Source organism: Macrotis lagotis, chromosome 1 (genome assembly GCF_037893015.1).
Source record: "Macrotis lagotis isolate mMagLag1 chromosome 1, bilby.v1.9.chrom.fasta, whole genome shotgun sequence".
NCBI classification, from domain to species: Eukaryota; Metazoa; Chordata; class Mammalia; order Peramelemorphia; family Peramelidae; genus Macrotis; species Macrotis lagotis.
In genome coordinates this window covers 877159139-877183949 of record NC_133658.1, presented here as the reverse complement: position 1 = coordinate 877183949, position 24811 = coordinate 877159139, and the positions used below count along the sequence as shown (strand labels likewise).

The 24811-nt window shown below is 41.9% G+C and overlaps 1 protein-coding gene across 3 annotated transcripts in view; it reads left to right on the top strand.

Moving 5' to 3' along the window:
- PLEKHM2 (pleckstrin homology and RUN domain containing M2) overlaps positions 1-24811 on the top strand; it is a 60938-nt gene that overhangs the window by 18130 nt on the left and 17997 nt on the right. For 2 of the 3 annotated variants that reach the window (XR_012474576.1, XM_074218364.1), the window contains exons 2-7: positions 16623-16729; positions 18182-18291; positions 18982-19081; positions 21065-21152; positions 22431-22617; positions 24214-24273. Coding sequence is in view for 2 of the 3 variants with exons in the window: in XM_074218364.1 (XP_074074465.1) it covers positions 16623-16729; positions 18182-18291; positions 18982-19081; positions 21065-21152; positions 22431-22617; positions 24214-24273 (652 nt within the window). In the remaining variant the exon portion in view is untranslated. The remainder of the gene's footprint in view (positions 1-16622; positions 16730-18181; positions 18292-18981; positions 19082-21064; positions 21153-22430; positions 22618-24213; positions 24274-24811) is intronic. The other variant, XM_074218365.1, reaches the window with a different exon arrangement.

Sequence of the window (24811 nt, the reverse complement as noted above, 5' to 3'; positions counted from 1 at the left end):
TTCTGTTTGCAGATGATTGTGCATCAATGCAATGTCTGAGTTGCATCAAAGTATGGATCGATCCTCTGCTGCTTGTGCTCATTTTGATTTAATAGTTAATACCAAGAAAACACAGATTCTTCATCAGCCAGCACCTCACCATCCATATGTGGAACCATCGATTATGGCAAATAGAGAAGTTCTGAGTACTGTGGACAAATTCACTTACCTTGGCAGGGTACTTTCCAAGGAAGTTCACATTGACAATGAGGTTGATATCGCCAGAGCTAGCTCAGTATTGGAGAGAAGCAGTATTAGACTACCAAACTGAAAGTCTACAGAGCTGTTGTGCTGACCTCATTGCTATATGTTGAAACCTGTACAGTCTACCAGAGCCATGTCAGGAAACTGAACCACTTCCATTTAAATTGTCTTGGGAAGATTCTGAAGATTACCTGGCAGAAGACACTGAGGTGCTTTCTCAAACTAAACTTCCAAGCATTTTAGTATGATGGGCTGGACATGTTGTTAGAATGCCAGACATAAGGTTGCCAAAAAACCTATTCTATGGAGGACTCACACAGGGCAAGTGCTCACAAGGGGGTCAGAAGAATTGATATTGAGAAAGCCCTGAAGGTCTCATTGAAGAAATTTAGAATTGATTGTATGGCATGGGAGACACTGGCACAGGACCACCCAGCATGGTGTGCCCTCATCAGTGAGGGGGCTGTACTCTGAGGAAGACAGAATGGGAGCAGCTCAAAGGAAAAGGGGCATTTGTAAGTTTAGAGTACCCACCCCAGGTGGGACTATTTGTGCCGACCTGTGGTAGAGCATTCTGATCAGTCATAGCTGGACACACTGTGATTTGTCTCAAACATTCATCCCATCACCATCATAGATTTAGAACTGGAAGTGACTTTAGAAGTCCAACAGGCTCAGCCAGTCTTGGGATTTATTTGTTTGTTCATTTCATTGCTGTCTTAAGTCACTTAATTGCTGTCTGCCTCAGTGTCCTCATCTATAAAATGGGTTTTATAATAATAGCACCTACGTCTGAAAGCTTTTGTATGAATTGAATGTTTGTAAAGTTTTTAGTTACATGATCATCATCATCATTTAGTTATCATCATCATCATTATTATTATTATTATCATTATCATCACCTTCATGGGACATTATACCCAGTTTTTATTATATATCTTTTCTAGGTGAGAGATGAGGAAAAACCCCTCTGGCTTATTTTAATTTTCATTTGTGATTTAGACCAGTCATTCAAATGGTTAGTGATAGTTTCATTCCTTCTTTTGCAAACTGTGTGTCGATATGAAACTTGGTCATGGGATTTTAAAAACAAATCAATGGTTAAGCCGTGATTCAGACTTTTAAAGGTCATACAGAATGGGGCCCAAAATATTTCCCTTGGGTCTCATTCCTTGGCTGAAATACTCCTCAAGAATGATACTCCAGGAGAACTTTCTTTTCTATTTAAAAAAATGTTCAATGTCTTTTGTTTTTACATCATTTCCCAATATGTACCCCTCTTCCCCTTCCAGAAAGTCATTCCTTTAACAAGCATAAAAAAGAAACGGGGGGAAAATACAGTTGTACTGAACTGAAACATTAACCAAATCCACAGCTATAGTTCCTCACCTCTATGAAGAAGGAAGGAACACAAATTTTCATTTCTCTTCTTTGGGGTCAAGCTTGGTCATTTAATTACAGTGTTCAGTTTTGATTTTTTTTTAATTTGTGGAGTTGAATTTCCTTAAATATCCTTTTTTTTTTTTTTTTGGTTTTTACAAGGCAATGGGATTAAGGTCACACATTTAAGTATTAAGTGTCTGAGGTCAAGTTTGAATTTAAGTCCTCCTGACTCCAGGGCTAGTGCTCTATCCACTGTGCCACCTAGCTGCCCCCTTCACTTTTTTTTTTTAGGTTTTTTCCCAGGGCAATGGGGTTTAAGAGGCTTGCCCAAGGCCACACAACTAGATAATTAAGTATCTGAGGTCGAATTTGAACTCAGGTCCTCCTGACTCTAGGGCCGGTGCTCTATCCACTGCGCCACCTAGCTGCCCCCTTCTTTAAGAATTTATTTATGAATTTAGGAAAGCATACTATTTAGAAATTAACAGTTGTGAGGTCTTCTTCATGCCTTCCAACCAAGTCTTTTTTTTTTTTAATGTTTTTGCAAGGCAAATGGGGTTAAGTGGCTTGCCCAAGGCCACACAGCTAGGTAATTATTAAGTGTCTGAGACCAGATTTAAATCCAGGTACTCCTGACTCCAAGGCCGGTGTTTTTTCCACTACGCCACCTACCCGCCCTCCAACCAAGTCTTGATCTGGTTTGGGATCACCTCCTTCTAGCCACAGAATATTTGGGTCCTGATTAATCTGCAGGTTGGTTGCATTCAGTCCTGATGGAACCATCAAGGAGACTTCTGTTGCCTGGCAACTTCTTCCCTCCCTCCCTCCCTTCCCAACAGAGGAGAAATGCACCAGGGAAGGCCCCTTGGAGCTGGCCCTTCAAGCAGCTGCTGTACCCCTCCCCCCCAGTCTGATGCTTTCCTCTCTATAGCTCAGGGATAATGGACCCTGGGGTAGGAGACAGCTTAAATCAAATTTCATCACCTATATTTCTCTTCTGTATTTTTGAAGTTTCATTTAAAAAAACAATACAAGAGACATTTCCCAAAATGCCTTTAATCTCTAGGCTCTCCTTTGTAACTAAGAAAGGGTTGAGCAAAACCACTGGGTATAGCAAAAGTATTTGATATTTAATACACTGTTCTGCACCTCTGGTCCCCCACTTTTTGACAAAAAAAGAAAAGATTTTTCATTATTTGGTCTCTCGGTCCTAGATGGGGCTTGGCAGTTAATCCAAATATAACTGCTTTTATGATGGTAAACATTGTGTATATCATTCTCCTGGCTTAAAAGAGTCTTCTCATGTTAATCTTATTTCTTCATGTTTTAGTTTGTCTTGCCTTTGAGTGATCTGTGACAAAAGCAGGGATGGCCAGTTGATAGAGCACTGGATTTGGAATCAGGGAAAACCTGCATTTGAGTCCTCTCTGATAGTAGCCACATGATCTCTGCCAAATATCTAATTTCTGACCTTCCATTTTCTCATCTGTAAAATAAGGGGGTTGGACACAGTAACCTCTAATGTCCTGTCCAGTTCTAAGTCTGAATTCCAGTGATTTCATTGGTGCAAGTAGTACCCAATGAGTGCACTCTACCAATGTGCAATTTTAAATTTTACAATTTAAAGAAATGAGAAGTGAAGTGATTTGCCCAGATTGTGATTGTGATTCAGCCCAGGAAAGGCAGCTGGATGATCCAGCAGATCTCATCTTCCTGATTTCAAATCTGGCCTCAGGCACTTACTAGCTGTGTGACAGTCCAAATCACTTCAGCCTGTTTGCCTCAGTTTCTTCATCTGTAAAATGAGTTGGAGGAGGAAATGGCAAACTACCCCCAGTAGCTTTGTCAAGAACAACCTCAGAGTCATAGAGTCAGACTTGATTGAAATGACTGAACAATAATGTTAAATATTTATCTGCCATATTTCTTTTTTTTGTTTTGGATTGTTATTTTTAATTACTTTTGCATCTACTTCATACCAAAAATGTCAAAACTTTGCCATAATTTTTAATATATGATACCTCCTTGTTCCCTTTACCTTGTAGATTCTGATTGCAAAAACTACATTCTGACCTTTCAGAAATGTGTAACAGGATTCCCCTTTCAACAAAAACTTATTAGCGATCATCATTACTTTCTTTTATGATTCAGGACACAATATATGATCATTGTACTCTTCAGTCTCAAGTAAAGATGGAAGCAAAGTTATTTACCAACTAGCTAGCATTCTCCTTTCCTCAGTAGTGGCAACTGGCATGTGTCTGGTAAAATGAAGTAGTTATGTTCTTATAGGTTGGGTTTATTCTCATACAAACTGGACCATGAGGTGGTTAGTCATTTTAAACTTAAAGCTTCTTGACATATGAAGCAGTTGATATTTCTCTGCATGCTTTTAATCCTGATGACTATATTTTAAAATCGTAAATGAATGCATATGTTGATTCTATGGTTTGCCCTCTAATGTTTCTAAGTGAAAATCTCCTTTTAGGGCCCTATCTGCCATATTTCTTTCCTGCTATTAATCAATGGACACCTAACATTGTTTCTAGTTGTTTTGCTATCATAAAAGTAGCTTCTATGAATACAAAGAGAGCCTTTTTCCCTCTCTCTGAATTCCTTATGCCCAGGGGTGGAATCCCTGGGTCAGATGAGCCCATCCCCATACTCCCTAAGGAATTCAAAGCACTTTTAAAGCTAGGCTTCCTCCTGTGACAGAATTTACCATCTGTGTGATGCTGAGCAAATTATATTCCTTTTCTGGGCCTTGATTTCCACATCTGTGAAGTGAGAGCATTAGGCTAAATACAATTTAAGATGCCTCCCAATTCTAAATATGTGAATCAAGTTACTTCCCTTTTTGGGCCTCGGTTTTCACATTTGTCAAATGAATGGGCTGGCCTTAACCTCTAGGATCCCCTGTAGGTCTCACTGAGGATCCTCCCAGAAAGATGGAGGGAACCAGTTCCCCTAAGTTATCAACTGGTATCTGTTCTTGGTGAAAGGGAGATGTTCCCCCTGAGTCCACATAATCCTTTCTCCTCTTCCTAGTGCTGATTGCCCCTCATCAGCGGGCAGGGGCCAGGGAGGAAAGGATGGCTCCTTATCATTTTCAAGGGGCAGTTCTTAATACTCCCTAGATGCTCATAGAGAAGTTCTTAGTCCAGGCCCCCTTAATTGGAAGTGGGTGTGAGGGGAGGGGGCTGCTGGGAAGTCTCTCACTGAGAGTGGGACTGGCCTAGATTACAATGCTCTGAGTCAGGCCAGCAACGCCTTTCCCCAAGCCACGAGATGAGAGCTGTCAGCTGACTGCCTCCTCCCAAAGGAGCTGGCAAGAGCTCTGTGAGAAAGGAGGTGCCAGGGCATGGGGGCAGGGTAACCAGGACTCTGCCCAGCCCGCTGGCCTGAGCAGGCTCCAGGGATGATTTTGGTTTTGGGAGGTGGTCCAGATCTATGATTTGATTTCATTGGTGCAGGGGAAAACTCCCCTGCCACTGAAGATTGCAACTCTTCCAAGTTAGAGAGGTAGTTCCGGTGGTGTAGTGAATAGAGCATTGGCGTGGAGTTCGAATCCAGCCTCAGATACTTGCCACTTAGTAACTGTGTGACCTTGGGATACTTGCCACTTAGTAACTGTGTGACCTTGGGCAAGTCACTTAGCCCTGACTGCCTCACCTCCAGGGCCATCTCTAGTCATTCTGATCCATATCTGACCACCCAGATGACTGGAGGAGAAAGTTGAGACTGGTGTCTTAGCATAGCCCTACCTTATGCAAATCCAGTTCTTGTGATTGTCTTGGCATCACCTCCAATAATGTCATGGTCTTCTTCAAGAATGAAGGATGGGGGGCAGCTAGGTGGTGCAGTGGATAGAGCACTGGCCCTGGAGTCAGGAGGACCTGAATTCAAATCCGGCCTTAGACACTTAAATAATTACCTAGCTGTGTGACCTTGGGCAAGTCACTTAATCCCATTGCCTTTCAAAAAAAGAATGAAGGATAGGAGCAGATAGGTGGCACAGTGAATAGAACACTAGCCCTGGAGTCAGGACCTAAGTTCAAATTAGACCTGAGACACTTAATGATTACTCCATTGTCTTACAAAAACAAAAAAAGACTGAAGGACAAACATCATCAGTTTAAAGAGGTATTGAAAGGTTGTGACTTGTCCAGAGTCACAGAGCCAGTGTCATAGGCTGTACTTGAACTCAGGGCTTCTGACTTTGAGGTCAACTTTATGGCATATCTACTATGTCTCAACATGAACACTAATATTCATTTTAATAATAACAACTGACATATCTACTATGTCTCAACATGAACACTAATATTCATTTTAATAATAACAACTGACATTTAGAGGGAAATCAGACCCATATTCCACTGTGGATCATAAGGTCATAAATTTAGAGTTAGAAAATGTCTCAGAGGCTATTGAATTCCATCCCTCATTTTATAGATGAGGAAACTGAGACCCAGAGAGATTGAGTGGCTTGTCCAGGTCAAGAAAACACATTTTGGATTTTTTTTTAAATGTGTGCAGTGTTTTCCTGCTGTAGGAAGTTCCCAGTAAGGAATTTTCTGTTAATGTGAATTGCCGGGGTGGCTAGGTGGTATAGTGGATAAAGCACTGGCCCTGGAGTTAGGAGTACCTGGGTTCAAATCTGGTCTCAGACACTTAATAATTACCTAGCTGTGTGGCCTTGGGCAAGCCACTTAACCCCATTTGCCTTGCAAAAACCTAAATAATAAACAAACAAACAAATAAATAAATAGATAAAACAATGTGAACTGCCATTATATCCTAAATTGACTTGCCTAGGCTCACATAACTAGCAGAAATCCATTTGAAATCAGGTCTTCCTGCTTGGGTCTGTTTCTTTGCATTATATATATATGTAAAGGGATTGGTGACTTTCAAGGCCAGTGAGTCCCAATTCCCAATTTATAAGTGTAGGAAATAGTGACAGAATGATAGAATGACCTTGCCTGGGGTCACACAGCTAGTGAGTGTCTGAAGTAGAATCAGAACCCAGAGCTTCTTGGATCCCAGTCTAGGACTCTTTTCCCTCTGCCATGTTGCCAATGGTCTAGTTGGTTCCTGAAGCTGCTTTGAGTCTGTGATGCTGGTGGTAAAGCATTTTGAAGACATAACTCTTTTGATTCTCACAACATATTAGTGAGGAAGCTCCTTGAGAGCAGGGATTATTTTAGCCTATGTCCTCAGCAATTAGCTTAGTTCCTAGTATACAGAAGGTGCTTAATGAATGCTTGCTAATTAATAGGGAAAGAAAGAAAAACTTGTGGGGAAGATACTACAGGTATTATTAATATATTATTATTATTATTATTCCCATAAAAACATTCAGATCTGTCATTGATTTGAGAACAACTGGTATGGAGACTTCTTCCACTAAGGCAGATATATAACCCATCCCCCACTCCCACTCCCAGTTTGCCCAAGTTAACCAGCTTGCCCAGGGACTGTTTTATAGGTTGTAAAGCCAGGTAATCCTGACTTTCTAGGCCATCCTTCTGTCTGCTGTGCCCTCCTACCTTTCATCATCCCTGGATCTTATGGATAAAGAGAAAATCCCAGTGAGGCTAAGAAAATGCATAGAATCACTCAGAGAGTGATTATCACAGGTAGAATTTGAATGCTTTCTTTTCCTCCTGCCATATTGCTGCCAGTATGAAAGAAGAGCAGTTTAACTAGCAAAAACCTGGATAGAATTTGTGACTCTACCCTGGAGGAAAAAGTCTCATTACTTCAAAGGATTGTAATGATCTCATGGTAACCACTCCCTTCACTGGTGCAGATTGCAGCCCATCTATACCTTTTCATCCTTTATGATTATTGTCTCTGCTCTTCCATGGATCCTGAGTATCTGATTCTTTTAATATTCAATACAACTGGGGCAGCTAGGTGGTGCAGTGAATAGAGCATCAGCCCTGGAGTCAGGAGGACCTAAGTTCAAATGCTGCCCCAGACACTTAACAACTACTTAGCACTTGGTAGGTGACCTTGGGCAATTCACTTAACCCCAAAACCTAAAAAAAAACCAAAACTACCTCCCCAAAAAAACCAATATCCAGTACAACTTTTAGACTCTCCATTTGTTGTCTCCTACTCTCCCTATACTCATTTCTACTCAACAAACATTTTTTAAAAAGCCTATCATTTTAAGGTATTGGGGCTACAAAGACAAAGTTAAAATAAAAAAAGGCAAATAGTTCCAGTCTTCTAAATCATAGGCTCAAAAGTTTCCATATCCATAAAATCCTTTTGTTTCCTGGCCCACATCTCTCTGTTGTTTCTGCAAGAGCAGCACCAGAGACTTCATCAGATGCTCTGCTAAAACCCAAATGGCCTCCATCTTCACACCCCACCCCTTTCAGTCACCAGTGGGGTGACCCTGACAGACAAAGAAGTAAAAGTTAGTCTGGCACACAGCCTGTTCTTGCTGAGATCTGACTGACTCTCTGGGATCACTATGTTCTTTTCAAGAGTTTAACCCTACATCTTTTTAATAATAGATTCTAAAATTTTGCCAGGAATCAGTATCATTGGTTGATAAGCTGTAGATTTCATTTTCTTCATTTTTCTAAATTAGGAACACATTGACCTCTCACTCTCATTGGCCATGAACTTCTACACATTTTTTACTATGGTTTGGCAATCCCATTCTCAAGTATTCTATATTCTGATAAGTGGTATAATAAGCCCAAGAGCAATGAGGTGATGAATTGGAAAGAGGGTTGGGTCTGTAGTGAGGAAGACAAGTCAAATCCAGCCTCAGTTAGTTAGTAGCTGTTTGATCCTAGACAAGTCACTTCACCCTGTTTACCTCAGTTTCCTCATCTGTAAGAAGGAACTAGAGAAGGAAATGGCAAGTATTCCACTATCTTTGCCAAGCATACTACAAATGGGCCACAGAGTCAAACACAACTGAAAATTTTTGAACAACAATATAAGAAGCTCAGATTCATGAACATAAAAGGAAATACCCAGTAATAATTTGAGGGAAAAGAATTTGATTTAATATTTAGATGAAATTTTTTATTAATTTGACAAAAATTAATTATTTAATGGGGTTGGAAAGGATGGTAGAAAATCAGGGAAGGTATAGAGTAGGGGCTACCTGGGCTGAGCCTTGAGAGAAGTCTCTGCTAATGAGGGGAGTTCATATGTAAATGACTAGATACATGCAAGATTTATATGAAGTAAATAGAAGGGGATCTCAGGGGGGAAGGCACCAGTTTTGCTTAACTTGTTTTTTGTTTTGCTATGAGGGAATTCAATTACTAAGATTTAATTAGTATAAAGAACAAAAGGCATCCATAGAGCTTGATTTATTTTGTAGGTATTTTTAAAAAATTCCCTCATTTTCTCTCATATGCTTAAGGGAACTTGTTCCCTTTAAAAACATTTGGAGTCTGGCCATTGGGATAAAAACTCCCTCTTTGATAAAAATTGCTGGGAAAATTGGAAGTTAGTATGGAAGAAACTTAGATTAGACTAACACCTCACACCCTTTACCAAGATAAGATCCAAATGGTTACAGGACATAGACATAAAAAACAATACTATAAGCAAATTAGAAGATCAAGGACTAGTCTACCTGTCAGATCTATGGAAAGGGGAACAGTTTATGACTAAGGAAGAGTTGGAGAACATCACCAAAAGCCAATTAGATGATTTCGATTACATTAAATTAAAAAGCTTTTGCACAGATAAAATCAATGTAACCAAGATCAAAAGAAATGTAGTAAATTGGGAAACAATCTTTACAGCAAATGATTCTGACAAAGGACTCATTTCTAAAATATACAGAGAACTGAGTCATATTTTTAAAACAAAAAGCCATTCCCCAATTGACAAATGGTCAAAGGATATACAAAGGCAATTTACAGATGAGGAGATCAAAGTAATCTATAGCCATATGAAAAAATGCTCTAAATCATTAATTATTAGAGAAATGCAAATTAAAGCTTCTCTGAGGTACCACCTCACACCTCTCAGATTGGCCAGTATGACCAGGAAGGATAATGATCATTGTTGGAAGGGATGTGGGAAATCTGGGACACTATTACACTGTTGGTGGAGCTGTGAACTCATCCAACCCTTCTGGAGAGCTATTTGGAACTATGCCCAAAGGGCAACAAAAATGTGCATACCCTTTGACCCAGCAATACCACTACTGGGTCTATACCCTGAAGAGATGAGGAAAAAGGGTAAAAACATTACTTGTACAAAAATATTTATAGCAGCCCTGTTTGTGGTGGCAAAGAATTGGAAATCCAGTAAATGTCCTTCAGTTGGGGAATGGCTTAGTAAACTGTGGTATATGTATGTCATGGAACACTATTGTTCTATTAGAAACCAGGAGGGATGGGATTTCAGGAAAACCTGGAGGGATTTGTATGAACTGATGCTGAGTGAGATGAGCAGAACCAGAAAAACACTGTACACCCTAACAGCAACATGGGAATGATGTTCAACCTTGAAGGACTTGCTCATTTCATCAGTGCAACAATCGGGAACAATATTGGGCTGTCTGCAAAGGAGAGTGCCAGCTGTATCCAGATAAGGAGCTGTGGAGTTTGAACAAAGTGCAAGGACTATTCCCTTTAATTTAGAAAAAAAAACAGGTAGCTTATTGTCTGATCTTGTTACCTCTTAGACTTCTCTTTAAGGATATGATTTCTCTCTCATCACACCCAATTTGGATCAAGGTACAACATGGAAACAAAGTAAAGACTGACAGAGTGCTTTCTGTGGGGGAGGGGGGAGGGAAGCAAGATTGGGGGAAAAATGTGAAACTCAAATAATATCTTTAATAAAAATAAATTTAAATTAAAGAAAAAAGAAAAAAGAAAAAAACATTTGGAAGAACACCCATTATCCCATGTGATTTGGACTTAAGGTCAACCTTTGACTTTTGCTTTAGGAGCAAGAACTAGAAAATTGGATGAGTATTATTAGCCCTATGTGAAATATGACTTAAAGCAATATGATCCCACTACCCCCCAATCAACAAGCTATTAAGTGCCCACTACGTGGCAGACACTAGTAGAGGCTAGGGATACAGAGACAAAAAGGAAATAGCTCCTAACCTCAAGGAGCTGACATTCTACTGGCAAAGATGTAATGATGATAATGATGTTGGTGATGGTGGTGGTGATGGTGATGGTGATGTGCACTACTAAGCATTTTACAAATTTAATTCATTTGCTCCTCACAGTAACCTTGGGAAATCAGTGTTGTTATGATCTTCAGAAGGATGACCTAGGAAGTTAGAATTACCTGGCTTTACAGCCTATAAAATAGTCCCTGGAAACTATATCCAGGGTCACCCAGCTAGTAAGTGTTTGAGGCCAAATTTGAACTCAGATCTTCCTGACTCCAGCTTCAAAGCTCTATTCACTGAGCCATTTACTGATATTGTAAACGAAATATATGCAAAATAAATAATAACAGAAAGGGGGTCACTATGAGCTTCCTATAGAAAGTATTGTTTGAGAATCAAGGATTCTTTTTTTTTTTGTTAGGTTTTTGCAAGGCAAATGGGGTTAAGTGGCTTGCCCAAGGCCACACAGCTAGGTAATTATTAAGTGTCTGAGACCTGATTTGAACCCAGGTACTCCTTACTCCAAGGCCGGTGCTTTATCCACTATGCCACCTAGCACCCCTCGAGAATCAAGGATTCTTAAAGGAGGAAGGGAAGAGTGAATGTGCTCTCAGCCTGAAGATGGAAGAAGGAATATTGGGGTTTATTTTTAAGGTTTTTGCAAGGCAGTGGGATTAAGTGACTTGCCCAAGGCCACACAGCTAGGTAATTATTAAGCCTCTAAGGCTGGATTTGAACTCAGGTCCTCCTGACTCCAGGGCCAGTGCTCTATCCACTGTGCCACCTAGCTGCCTTTAGGGAGTATAGTTTTTGAGCATCATCAAAAATTCCAGTTTGATTGGATTGTGGGACCAAGATTGGGACCAAGTTGTGAAAAGCTTTCAAGAAGTCGTTCAAGAAGAGAAAGATTTGGGCAACCAGCATTTATTATATTAATTTATTCAGCTGAACTTAGGAAATGTAAATACTAACTGAAGGGAAGCCAGTCCCTGCCTTCCAGGAGCTTACTTTCTAAGGGTGAAATTAATACTTGAGGAGAAACTGAAAAGGGGGAGGAGATGAAGGGATAGAGTTTGTGACTGCCCTGGAGGAAAGTCTCATTACTTCAAAGGATTGGAGGGTAGGTAGGTGGTAGAGGAAGTCCAGAGTAAAATAAAGATAAGATCCTTCTTAAAATGGAAGATAAGGGAAAAAATAACTAATTAGAGGGACAGTTGAGGGGATGAAAGATATTTCTAGTGTGAGAAGGTTGGAGATGGATTGAAATTCCTAAGTATCCATAGAATGGTAGAGAAGAACTTATATTGGGTGGTCCTAAAGATAATGACGGAACAGTTACCTGATATTGTAGATAGAGTCAGGAGGAACTGAGTTCAAATTAAGCCTCAAACACTTACTCATTGGGTGGCCCAGAGCAAGTCACTTATTCCTCTCTGCCTCAGTTTTCTTATGTCTAATATAGGCTGGAGAAGGAAATGACAAACCACTACAGTATCTTTGCCAAGAAAAGCCCAAATGGGATCACAAACAGTTAAATACAACTAAAATGACTGAACAATAGTAACAGTGAAAGATAAAATTATTCTTAAAGAAAACTTGATAAGATATCTTACTACATAAAACCATCCTGAGTCCATTCAAGGTTGAAAATGTAAGGATGATCACAAACCAATGAAAAATGGAAAAAGATTTGCAAAAATTGCTCCATCAAGCCATTTTCTCCATCAAGGATAATGGACCTATCATACCCACACCCTTAGGATAATGCAGTCCCTGGGGTACCCCAGGTGAAAAAGCAGCTGGATTCAACCAATTATATAAAGATGATCCATGCCAGAGGATGCTCAAGTACTAATTTCCATAGCATCTAAAGGAAGAGACCAAATGTGGGTAGGGAGGAAAATCTTAGATTTTATTGATGAATTTTTTTTTAAATGGTGATCCAGAAAAGATCAAAAACTCATGCCATATATTCTTACTTTTTCATCTGTACAACATATTCCCAAGGGTCATCTCTGTGAATATTTTACAGATACTGCTGTGGGTCAGCAAGACCTGGGCCACCTTTGCCTCTCATCCTACAAAACCCAGAGCAAATGAACTTCTGTCCTCTCATGACAGAAAAGATGATCAATGAGGGATGATAGATGGCCAGCATCAGTTACCCCAATGTTTCCTTTAGTATTTCAGGAGAAAGTGAAAGTGAAAGAGACCTCCAGCATATTGTATACATCCCCCTCCCAACCCCCCCCCCCCCCCGTCAAAATTTTGGTAGGGTATGGATGTGAATGATACTGCTTGTATAGACTTTGGACTCCATCATTGGAGGGGTCCCCAATGATCATCTCACCCATTAGAGTAGGATCCTTTTATGATTTAGTAAACCAGGTAGTGGTAAATACATCCTAGGGAGTTGCCAGAATGATGGAGAATTTTGGTGATTTGCCTATCATCACTTGGCTAGTGTTTGAAGCAGTCCTTGAACTCAAGACTGACTCCTATCTCAGGGCTCCATCCACAACCCCTATTGCCTCACTCCCCACTCATGGCTTGGGTGAAGGGGATGGGGAAGAACTAAGCATTGATGTGTTCCAGGAACTTTGCTAAACCCTTTAAAAATATCATCTCATTTAATCTTTTCAACAACGATGCAAAAGTAGGTGCAAAATGCAGTGGGGAAATTGAGATCCAGGGAGGTTGTGATTTCACCCAGATCATATGGGGAATAGTGACAGAGCAAGGATTCAAATTCAGATCCTCTGATTCCTAAGCACAATGCTTTACTGCCACATAATCTGTAAATTTTCAGTCCACATCTTTTTTTTTAAATGTGGTGGGACTTTTGGGGAATCCTCCAGGACTGGCTTGAAACAATTTCACTTGGCAGATTCATGGAACCCCAGGCTCCCTCCACCCAGTACCAACAATAGAGTGGAAAATCCATAGCAAACTTAGTTTCTCTGGCAGTCCAGGGACTGATCACTTTGAGCCAAGACCAAAAGGGGAAATGCTCAGGGGTTCCCAATGGTTCTTTGTGTTGGGATTATGGGATCTTTCTTTGCTGGCCCCTTAATTTGAATTGGAACCTCCCAGGCCCTGGGCAGCCCCAGCCAGTGCTACCAGCTTCATCTCAAGTTGGCAGAGAGGCTGGACCTTGCTAGGGTAGGAGGAAAAGAAGCTTCATTTGTTGTAGGGGTTGAATGACTGGCCCCATTCCAGGAGTCTGGGGTTGGTGGATTTGTTTTAACTACTGCTGGAGGGGGAGGGGGCCTCCAGCACACCCAGAAGACCTTTGCTGAGCCTGAGTGACCATTGACCAGAGTTCCTTCTGCTCTCCCATCAGTCTTCTGTCCCCTCTGAAAAATGGAGAGATTCAGATGTACCTGGGAAGAACCAGAGAAACCTATGGGGAAATGGGTTGGGGCAGGGGGAAGAGACTCCTTTGCTCTAGGACTTTTCTTTGAGTAATCCCTGACCTTATATCTGCCCTCCTGGGAGTGGATGGGAGAACTCTACCCCAGTAGTTTGTGCTTTGGTCAGTGCTTTGCAATTTCCATCTGTGATCTGGTTCACCCTCTGAGCTACCATCTCCTCTGATATCAATCAATCCCTTGCCCCACTCCTCACCCCCACCTGGATGAGCAGCCTCAAGAACTTGGCCTTGCCCAAACCCATTGCTTGAATTTGATCTTCTTTGCCTCAGATAGACACCCATCCATGGTCTCCTGAATTGTTAGCTATTGGAAAGAGCCAATGAATGGAGCATCTTCCATTAACCCTGCAGAGAAGCAGCAGCTTTCCTGCTGCTCCCATTACCTACACCAAGGCAAAGACTTGGAATCAAGCCTTTTGTTCCAGTCTTCATTGTCACTCAGAGCACTTAGGTTTCTTTCAGAACTTGGTGACAAATACAGGGCACATAAAGCAGATGGACCCTTAGGAGCTTACAGATCTCAGATAAGCAACTGACACAAAGTGAAGTAAACACAATTACAATTTTCATAGCAATTTAAAAAAAAATCTTTATTCTGATCTTAACAAACATTTTTATATGCAAAGAAGAAAAAAGAGGATTGTATGAAAAAATAAATCTCTGTTAAAAGCATATAATAAAGTCAGTACTTTAGCTCCAAAGCTGTCTTGCTCATCTGTCTTCCTCTGAACTTCTATTTTCTTCTGTTTTTTAAATAATTCATTGGCAGTCTTTCCTTTCTTCTCCTCCTCCTCTTTCTCCTTTTGTATCTTCCTCTCCTCTTCTTTAATCCCTATCATTTTATAAGTGTTAGTGTTGTTAATGAATTGTTTCAGCCACATCCAACTCTCTTTGACTGCATTTAGTTTTCTTGGCAAAAATCCTGTAGTGGGGGGCAGCTAGGTGGCTTAGTGGATAAAGTACTGGCCCTGGAGTCAGGAGTACCTGGGTTCAAATCCCCTCTCAGGCACTTAATAATTACTTAGCTGTGTGGCCTTGGGCAAGCCACTTAACCCTGCTTGCCTTGCAAAAACCTAAAAAAAAAAAACAAATCCTGGAGTGGTTTTCCATTTCCTTCTTCAGCTCATTTCCTCAAATGAGGAAATTGAGGCAAACAGGGTGAAAGTGACTTGGCCATGGTCACACAGCTAGTATGCCTTTGAGCTCACATTTGAACTCAAGTCTTCCTGAATCCAGGCCAGACACTCTGTACACTATGGTGCCACCTGGTGGCACCTTAAGTGGTAGTGTGGGCTAGTAGCTAGGAAGCTGGGTTCCAGTCCCACCTCTGTCTAACACATTTTGTATTCCCCAGCTAGTCACTTTACCTTCAGCACCTAGGTCAGCGATTCACGAAGTATGGTCCGAGTGCTCCTTAAGGTCCCTGAGACCTTAGACCTAGATTGTATAAAAATATATGTTATAGCTATGGCATATGGCTGGAAGTATATGGTATAGATCATTCACAAGGCCCAACGTCAGTGCTAATTGATACAGAAACTTTAAGCTGCTCTTGTTTTTATCTGCTCTGATTTGTCTCTTCAGAGACAGGCTGGTGGACCTCTGTTCCTGGGGGCTGACCACATTGGGATGGACATCTAAGAGCTTTTTGTCCTGGTGCAGCTCACAAGATCTATCAGCCTTGGCCTTCTCAGGAGTAGGAATTAGGCACCACCATATCAGCCATCTGTAGCATTTTAAATGAGACTGAATGGAATTCATACTTTGACTGTATCTGTGGTTCATTTTTCCTATCATCATGCACAATTGAGACCTGGCTGAAAGAGTCTCTTAGGAATCTTTCGAACTTTGCTCTAAGAAAGGGATTACTGGATGTGATATCAGACTATCACTTCTTGAATCTAGTAAGGTGTCACCAGGGGAAGAGAAGGCTTAGTGGAGATCCAGCAACAGACTCCCAACATTCAAAGGGTTTCATGTGGAAATCATATTAACTTTGTTCTACCTGGGTCTTATAGAGTATGATGAAGATGGATGGAAGATAGAGATGGGGCTTTGATATAAGGAAAAAACTTTCTGACACCTTAGAACTGTTCAGAAATTCAGGTCTGTCACCAGAAAGACAAGGAAAAGCAATGACAGAACAATATGCAAACTGGCAACAAAGACAATGCTGAGAGTTGGAAGAACACTAGGCAGGGATGTCAAATGAAGTTCTCTGAGGGCAATGATTGTCTAGCCCTAGGACTATGCTTAATAAATTCTTTTTGGTAAAATAGTTTGATATGATAATGGAGATTTCCATTCAGGAGACAGGATGACCTCTGAGAGCATCACTGCTCCTGAGATGCTATGAATGCCCCTCTCCTTAATAATAGCTTCTCTGTATCCGTAACATCTTCTAGACTTTTTTGTTTTGTTTTCTTTATCCTCCAGTTGCAGAGTTATTTTGCTGCCTGTGAAGACGAGACCCCAGCTATTCGCAATCATGATAAAGTCCTGCAGCGTCTCTGTGAGCATTTGGACCATGCTTTGCTTTATGGGTAAGGCAGACTGGAGTTTGGGTCAGTCCAAGAAGGGATAGACTAGGTGGAGGAAGAGTGGAGCATTGCTCTCCCCACAGCTAAAGATGTGGGAACTCTTCTGCCTTCTGCACAAATCCCTATGAAATGAAAAGCTAAAGGACAGGGGAGGTGTGGCACAAAGGCATTGGGGGCAGGTCTCAATTTAGCAGGAATTGATTTGTTTCATTTATATTTTTATTGAATAAAAATAGAAGCAATGAAAATGAATTTTTAAAAGATAGCAATGCAAATGGATTTTAAAAAGCTAGTAAATGGTACAGAAATGGTAGCTCTAGATTTAAATCCTAGTTCTGCCATTCAGTACCTGTGTGACCTTGGGAAAGTCACTTCAGTTTTCTCATCTGTAACTCTTGCAGCTCTTGATCAGTGAGCTTATGATAACTTTTGTGTGTTTATGTGTTTTTATGTGTGTTTTTAATACTGCTGTCATTTTATAACAAACATACCCACCCTTTCATCAACCTCCTTTTCACAAATAAAAACATTAAGGCAAAGCTGACCAGCAAAATATTTGCATCTGGTAGCATATGCAGCATTCTGTTCCTGTGGTCCCCCACCATAATCATTTGCCCTCCCGTACTAGGATTGGTCATCTCACTTAATCTGAATTCAACTGTCTCTCAACATTGGCTTTGTTGCCAATTTGGATGTGGTTCTTCTGGGTGTCAGTACTTTATGCTGTCTTATGTTGCCCAACAAGACCTTCTATGGTGCTCAGAATTCCTCATCTTCCTCGTTTCATATGATCCAGTAAAATGTTCTATGATATTCATATTCCAGTTTGTTCTGCCACTCTCCAATTGACCCCACACACGATGTAATTTATTTAATGATGGATTTGATGTATACTTTTTAAATTTTTTAGCTGATATCTTTTGTTCTACACAACTTTCATTTCTAAATATATCTCTGTTCCCTCTCCCTCCCCAGAAAGCCACCCCTGTTATGAATAAAATCAAGGAGAGAAAGAAAATATTTGGCAAAATTAACCACATCAATGACACCCAGTGAGATATATACAATATTCCATATCCATAGTTCCCTTACCTTTGCAAAAAAGGGAGGGAAATATTTTTTCTTTTTTTCAAAATAAAGACTGAATTATAATTTTATAGTGTTCTTTCAATTTTTTTGATTGATGTCATTGTTGTAATCATGGTGCATAGTTCTATTGAACTTCATCAGTTCATATAAATCTTCTACTTCTTTAGGTTTTTGCTATTCATCATTTCTCAATGTTTAGCAACATCCCATTCCATACACAAATTGATTTTGGCTAAAGCACCTTGGTATCCCATAAACTCTCTGCTATGAGTCTGAACCTGGTGGGTCTGGTGACCATTGCAGCTAGCCTGTAACTGGTCTGGTTTAGTCCACTACCAATGCCCATCTGGTGGCACTCTCTCTCAGGTTACAAGATCTCTCCTCTGGCTACTGGGTCCTGGTGGTGCACTTTACCCGAAAGGAAGCCATTCGGCAGATTGAGGTGTTGCAGCATGTGACCACCAATCTGGGGCGCAGTGAGTACAGCCTGGGAGTGGGCAGGCTGGTGGACGGATTGGGCTTTTATCCCTGGCTCATCCCTTCCCTTTGGAAAGTCTGCCTTTCTCCGAAGAGTCTCTGTTCTCCCTCCCATTGGAGTCCTGTTGGAAGATTGGTTGGGCAAGCAAGTTCCTAAACAAAATGCATTGGTATTGCCTTCTAAGTTCTCTTTGCCTCAGTTTCTTATCTATTTAATGAAGGTGTTTTTTGACCTCTAAGGTCCTTTCCAGCTCTAAATCTTTGATCATAACCCCAGTTAAGAAAAATTCCTCTTCCTAGCTTGGGAAGATAATAGGAGTTTGAGAGCAGTTTATAGCTTCTAATTCTTCTGAGCTGGGCAGCTCCCCTACTCCTCAATCTACTGACCAGCAATAGTGGGTGCTAGTGTGTTTGAAATCTGGGTCCCCTGGAAAGATCTGAGTTCAGAACTCACTTCTGCTACTTAGTTCTACTTTGTGTGGTGTTGGGCAAACTATCCATCATCTCTCTAGGCCTCTGGTTTTGTCTGTGAAGTGAGAGGGCTGGATGAATTGACCTCTTGAGTTCCTTTCAGGTATAAATCTGTGACCAGCTGATCCTAGGACCCTCTCTCTGCCCCCCTTCATTAGTTTATATAAGTCTTCCCCACCTCCATCAGAACTGGAGTTCATGTCTGTCCCTTGTTGCAGGCCGGGCCTGGCTCTACCTGGCCCTCAATGAAAACTCCTTGGAGAGCTACCTGCGACTGTTCCAGGAGAACCTGAGCCTGCTGCACAAATATTATGTCAAGTGAGTACTTGGTGGGGGGGGGGGGTCTGTGTGACGCACCTCCACACAGATCACATCTTTGGGGTGGCAAGCCCCTGGAATTCCCTTAAGTGCTCCAGCCCCCCTCTTTTAAGGCCAAACCCTACCCCCACCCCATGTTCAGTCCCCAAGACAGAACCTGGAATTGCATAACAGAAGAGCAATATTGATAAGACTCGAGTGCTCTTCTCACCAAGGATGCTGCTGGGCTCTCTTTGTAACCTCCCTCCTATGTGCCTCTTCTCCTGTAGACATTTTAAACTCAACAGGTTTAAAACAGTGCTCATTATCTTTCCCCCTAAACTTCCCTATTCCTGCCAAAGGTACCATTGTCCCTCCCAGTTCTTCAGGCTCACAACCTAGGAGGCATCCTGGATTTTTCCCCTCTCTCACCTGCCATATCTAATCTGTTGCTAAGATTTGTAGACTTCACCTTTGCAGCATCTTTTCTCCTGATACTTTCCCCACCTTGATATGCAGATTTGTATTGCCTCACACCTGGACTACTGCAATAGCTGTTGGGGGGGTGGGGGGGAATTACCTGCTTCACCTCATCCCCACTCCAATCCATCCTCCTTTCACACACCAGTGTCTCCCTTCCATTCAGTAAACTCCAGAAGCTCCCTATTGCCTCTGGGATCAAGAAAATGGAACCTTCTTTGGCTTTTAAAGCCCTTCAAATCCCAGCCCCTCTGACTTTTCTGATCTTCTTACACCTTACTCCCATTGACGTATACTGTGATCCAGTGTTTCTGCTGTTCCTCACCTTAGACGCCTCCATCTCCTGACCCCAAGCATTTTCTCTGATGGTGTCGCTGCCTGAAATTCTCTCCTCCTTCATCCTCCACTTCTTTCAAGCTCCTGATAAAAGCTCACCTTTTGTAAAGATTCTTTCTCAAATCCTCTTAATGCTAGGGTCTTCCCTCTTGGATTATCTCCCATTTATCCTGTCTATTCATTGTACACAGTGGTTTGCAAATTGTACCTTCCATTATACTGTGGATTCTTTCAGATCAGAGACTTAATATTTTGTCTTTCTGTATATCATTTTTCATGATGTTTGGTAGGCAATTAATAAATGCTTATTGTCTTACCTGCTTGCATTTCTCTTGAGTGGTTTAGGTCTCCTAGGCTTGCCTAGTAATCTAAAATGTATCTCATCTTGCTCCCAATCTTTCCCTTCTTCCAAACTTCCCTGTTTCATCTTGGAGTCTGGAAAACTGAGTTTAAATCCAACCTCAGATACTAAATGAGCAAGTCACTTAATCCTAATTGCCTCCAAAAAAAGAAAAGAAAAAAAAATTTCCTTTTTCTGTTGCAGACATCCCCATCTTACCATTCCCTCACCCTTACCCCTCAAACCAGTTTGCCTGATTGTATAGATTTGACTTTCTTTCAGACAGAATCAGCATAACCTTTAGCAAGTCACTTAACTTTCCCAGGTCTGTTTTCTTATTTGTAAGGTTGAACTCTCTGCTCCACCCCCACCTCCCACTAGCCACAACCAAACTCTCTCTTGTAAAGAACTGTATTTAAGCAAATACAAATCCACCCAGCAGCCACATCTGCCAGTGTATTCCTTTCTCCCACTCTTGGTCCTCTACTTCTCTTTAGATGACCAACCAGAGGCATGTTTTGCCATTTGATAAGAAATCATTTTCAAAAGTGCATCAGACGAAGTGTTTCAATGTGGTTTTCTTTCCCATTATTTCTACATATTTTGTATTCTTCACCAGATTGGGGTGGGTCGGGGGGAGGTGGACCAGCCAGCATTAGAATTCTAGGTCTTGGTGAGTTTGGAGCTATATCCCCTCTGGGCTGGGTCACCATTTTTTCCACTGGAAGAAAGAAGACAAGCCACCCCACAATTGATTGTGACTGACTGAATGGGTAGGGTGGGCTCATGGGCTTAGTCAGGACTAGTCATCTCTTGCACCCAGCTCTACCTGCCTGCCTGTGTTTCAGGAATGCTCTGGTCTGCAGCCATGACCATCTGACACTCTTCCTCACCCTGGTTTCTGGGCTGGAGTTCATCCGATTTGACTTGGATCTGGTGAGGACATACCCGGGTCGTGGGCTATATGGTACAGTAAGAAATTAAAGTGGAAGGGGCTGTCAGAGGCAAGCTGGTTTTCACATTCCCTCTCTTCTCCCTAATTTCTCCAGTCTGTTTAAACTATGGCAGGGACAGTGCTAGAGTCAGAAGGTCAGAGAGGCTTGACATCAGAATCAGAGATCTGAGTTTAAGTTCTGCCTCTGACACATACTGGCCATGTAATCCTGGGTGAAATTTTAACCTTGCCCTGCCTCAGTTTCCTCATCTATAAAATGGGGATAGTACCCTCCCTGACCTTATTGGGACTGCTAAGAGAAACTAATGAGATAACCTATGGAAGGGGTAAACCCTTAAAGCCCTTTATAAAAACTATTATTGTTTTTATCTAAAATGAGCGTATTCCATGAGATAATGCATGCAAAATACTCTGCAGAGCAATTATCATTACCTATAATTAGGCCCTGGAGAGCATCCTCTTGGATTAAGGACAGATACCTCCCCTTGTTATTTAAAACCCTTTGCCAGCTGACCTCATCCTTCTTCCCCTCCCTGCCCTTGGTTGGTCCCTTTGGTATTCTCTGCTGTCCAGCCAGACCTACCCATTGCCTGACTGCCTACATTCTGCCTCTCGTCTCCCACTGCTAGGTGTTTGTTGTACACTACCTCTCAGGCTCAGAGTGTCTTCTTGCCTCTTAGCCTTTGAGCTGCCTCCTTTAGGAAGGCTTTCTCCATCCCCCCTGACTGTTAGCACTCTTTCTCTTCCCTTCAGATTATTGTGTCTACAACACCCTTAACTAGTTACAAATTGTGTCCTCCACCTAGACAATGGAAGCTCTTAAAAGACCTGGTAGTTTTGTCTGTGACCTAGAAGCTTGGTCTCCACAAGTATTTAACAGCACCCAAGTTCTGTTGGGTTGGGATTCTTTTAAGATGATAGTGACACCAAGAGTCTGTGTAGACATCCCATGTTTGGTTCTGATAAGCTTGGTTGTTCTCCTCACCCTAGGTCCTCTGCTGGTTCAAAAGCCAAAAGGCCCAGCCTAGCAGAGGGCATCAGAATCCTCCACAATGGGCCCATTCATTGGTGAGCACAGTGGTTGGTAGGCACTTAATAAATGTTTATTGATTGATTGGTTTTCTCAAAGAAGAAACAGAACTAGCCCAGGAGAGGGGCAGCAGGAGCTGTTGGAAGGGTGGAGGAGGTCAGCCAACTTCCAAGCCATCTTCCAGCCACCTCCAAGCCTAATGCCTTCCTGCGTCTTGCTTTATCCTCAGGATGCTCCGTATTTAGATCTGGCTCCCTACATGCCAGATTACTATAAACCTCAATATTTGTTGGATTTTGAAGATCGCCTGCCTAGTTCAGTCCATGGCTCGGACAGCCTGAGTCTCAACTCCTTCAACTCAGTAACCTCCACTAACCTGGAATGGGATGACAGCGCCATTGCACCATCTAGTGAGGGTCAGTGACATGGAGGGCTGTGGGAAGGAGCAAGGGTTCTACTGTAAAACTGGCCTTCTCCAGAGGCAGCTTGGGCATGGGGGCATCTTCCTTGGTGAACTATGGTGGTCTGGCATCAGTTCCAGTTAGGGCCAAGAGTCTGATGGACAGTGTTCTCTCACTTAGAGACTCTCTAGAGGCCAAAGAGACAGTTCTGATTTTGGGAGATTTATGAGAAGAGCTCATGCCTATAGATCTGTGGGACTGATGGTGATTAAGAGGAGACTACAGGGACCCGAGTCCCTGGGAATCCTGCATGGTGGATTTCCATCATAGAGATGGCACCACCTGGATCTAGGAAAGTTGTCTCACCTTGGCTGGGAGATGCTAGGGGCGACAGAAAAATCTATCCACCTGTGAACTTTATCTTAATCTTCCTCATGCTGACTTCATATGTATAATGGGTAGCATATTTCTTTCCTTCTCAATGGATGGGGGAGGGAGTTAAGGGAGGAAGAGTATTTTAAACTGTATTTTAAAAAAAACAAAACTTCATGCTGACTAGAGTAGATGATTGCCAGTTATGGGTGATTTTTTTTTCTTTTTGATGAAAAAATATTTTTGTGTCTGCAACCTGACTCCTGAAAGGAGTCTGAAAGACCCTGGAGTTTCATTCATTTTTTATTTCAAAAGTAACCCAGTGACATTGCCACTTACCCAGCTTCATATCAGAGAATCAAGCCCTCTCTGGTAACCTCATCAAATTCCAGGTCCAGAGGGAGGGGTTCAGTCCCTGAGAATGGCCCTGGAATAAAAGCATCTACTCTGCTAACTGTGGGAGTCACAGGGAACCAGCTGAGTGTTCTTAGATTGAGTCAATGGGCAACAGGGGAAATAATTTGCCTTGAAATTCAGCCCTAAAGAGAAATTTGTAGAAGGCACCAGGATAACCCTTTGTAGTAAGAGTCCTCGAGAGAAGGCAGAGGTGGAGGAAGTAGATTGTTGTCACTGAGAATGTGAGGAGGACCTGGTTTGAATCCTGGCTCTACCCCCTTTTATGGGCAAGTGACCCCAGGTTCTTCTGTTGGGCTCAGTTTCCCCATCTGCAAAAAGAGGAGGTTGTATTCAGTTCCTCCCAGCTCTAAAGTCTATTTATACCTATAAATTATGGACTCGGAATAGTATTCCTGATTTAGCTCATTTTCTGTCAAAGTCATGTAGCACACATTTTATATTTTGTGTATGTGTGTGTGTGTGTGTGTGAGAGAGAGAGAGAGAGAGAGAGAGAGAGAGAGTGTGTGTGTGTGTGTGTGTGTGTGTGTGTGTGTGTGTGTGTGTTTGTGTGTGTGTGTATGTGTATGTATTTGTGTTTGACTTTTTAAAAAAATCCTATGGGTCTTCTGAATGATTTTCCAGACTGGTCCCAGAAGTAGTAAAACTGTCACCATGCTGGGGCTGCTGGCATATTGTTCTTAAATATCCTGATGAAATGTAGAAAGTTAAATTTTTTTCTCTCATGTTTTCTTCCCATGTTCCCCTCCCATTCGACCTGTTCCTCCCCTCCTCTTTCCAACGGCCTGTGTTTCTAATCCTCAGTTTTGTCCCTCATTTTTGTAGATTATGATTTTGGAGATGTGTTTCCTGCAGTGCCGTCCATCCCCAGCACAGACTGGGAAGGTGGGGACATAGCCCGCTGCTAGCCTGTTCTTGTGGTTTGCACCTATTCCATGCCAAGCTTGCTGCATGTTCTGAAATCAGTTCATTAACAGTGATGATAACAAACCAAAAATTGGCCTCTGGTCCTGATGGAATTCTGTAGGAGAACTTTAGCCTTTTGGCCTGGCTAAAGGCCTTAGCCTAGTGCCCCTGCCCTCCTGCCTCCCCAGGCAGAGTTAGAGGCTCTTTGGTAGTCTTGTAGACTACATTTTGCCTGCCTTTACAGAAATGTCTACTATGTCTACTGGGAATTGTTCAGTGAATGCATTTCAAGGACCAGGCTGTCCATTTACCCCAAGTTTAATTTCCTTTACTTCTCTGGCTCATATGTGTGTGTGTGACAGGAAGCATCTCTCCCATTCAGTCACCTACAACTTATGATTCCATAAAGCAATCCCTTTAGAGGCTACATCTGGAAGATGCATCAAGTCAAATGATCCAAAACTCTTTCTCAAAATGAGTGGCTTTCCTCTGGGTGGCTAAAGGCCTTTTGTTCCAT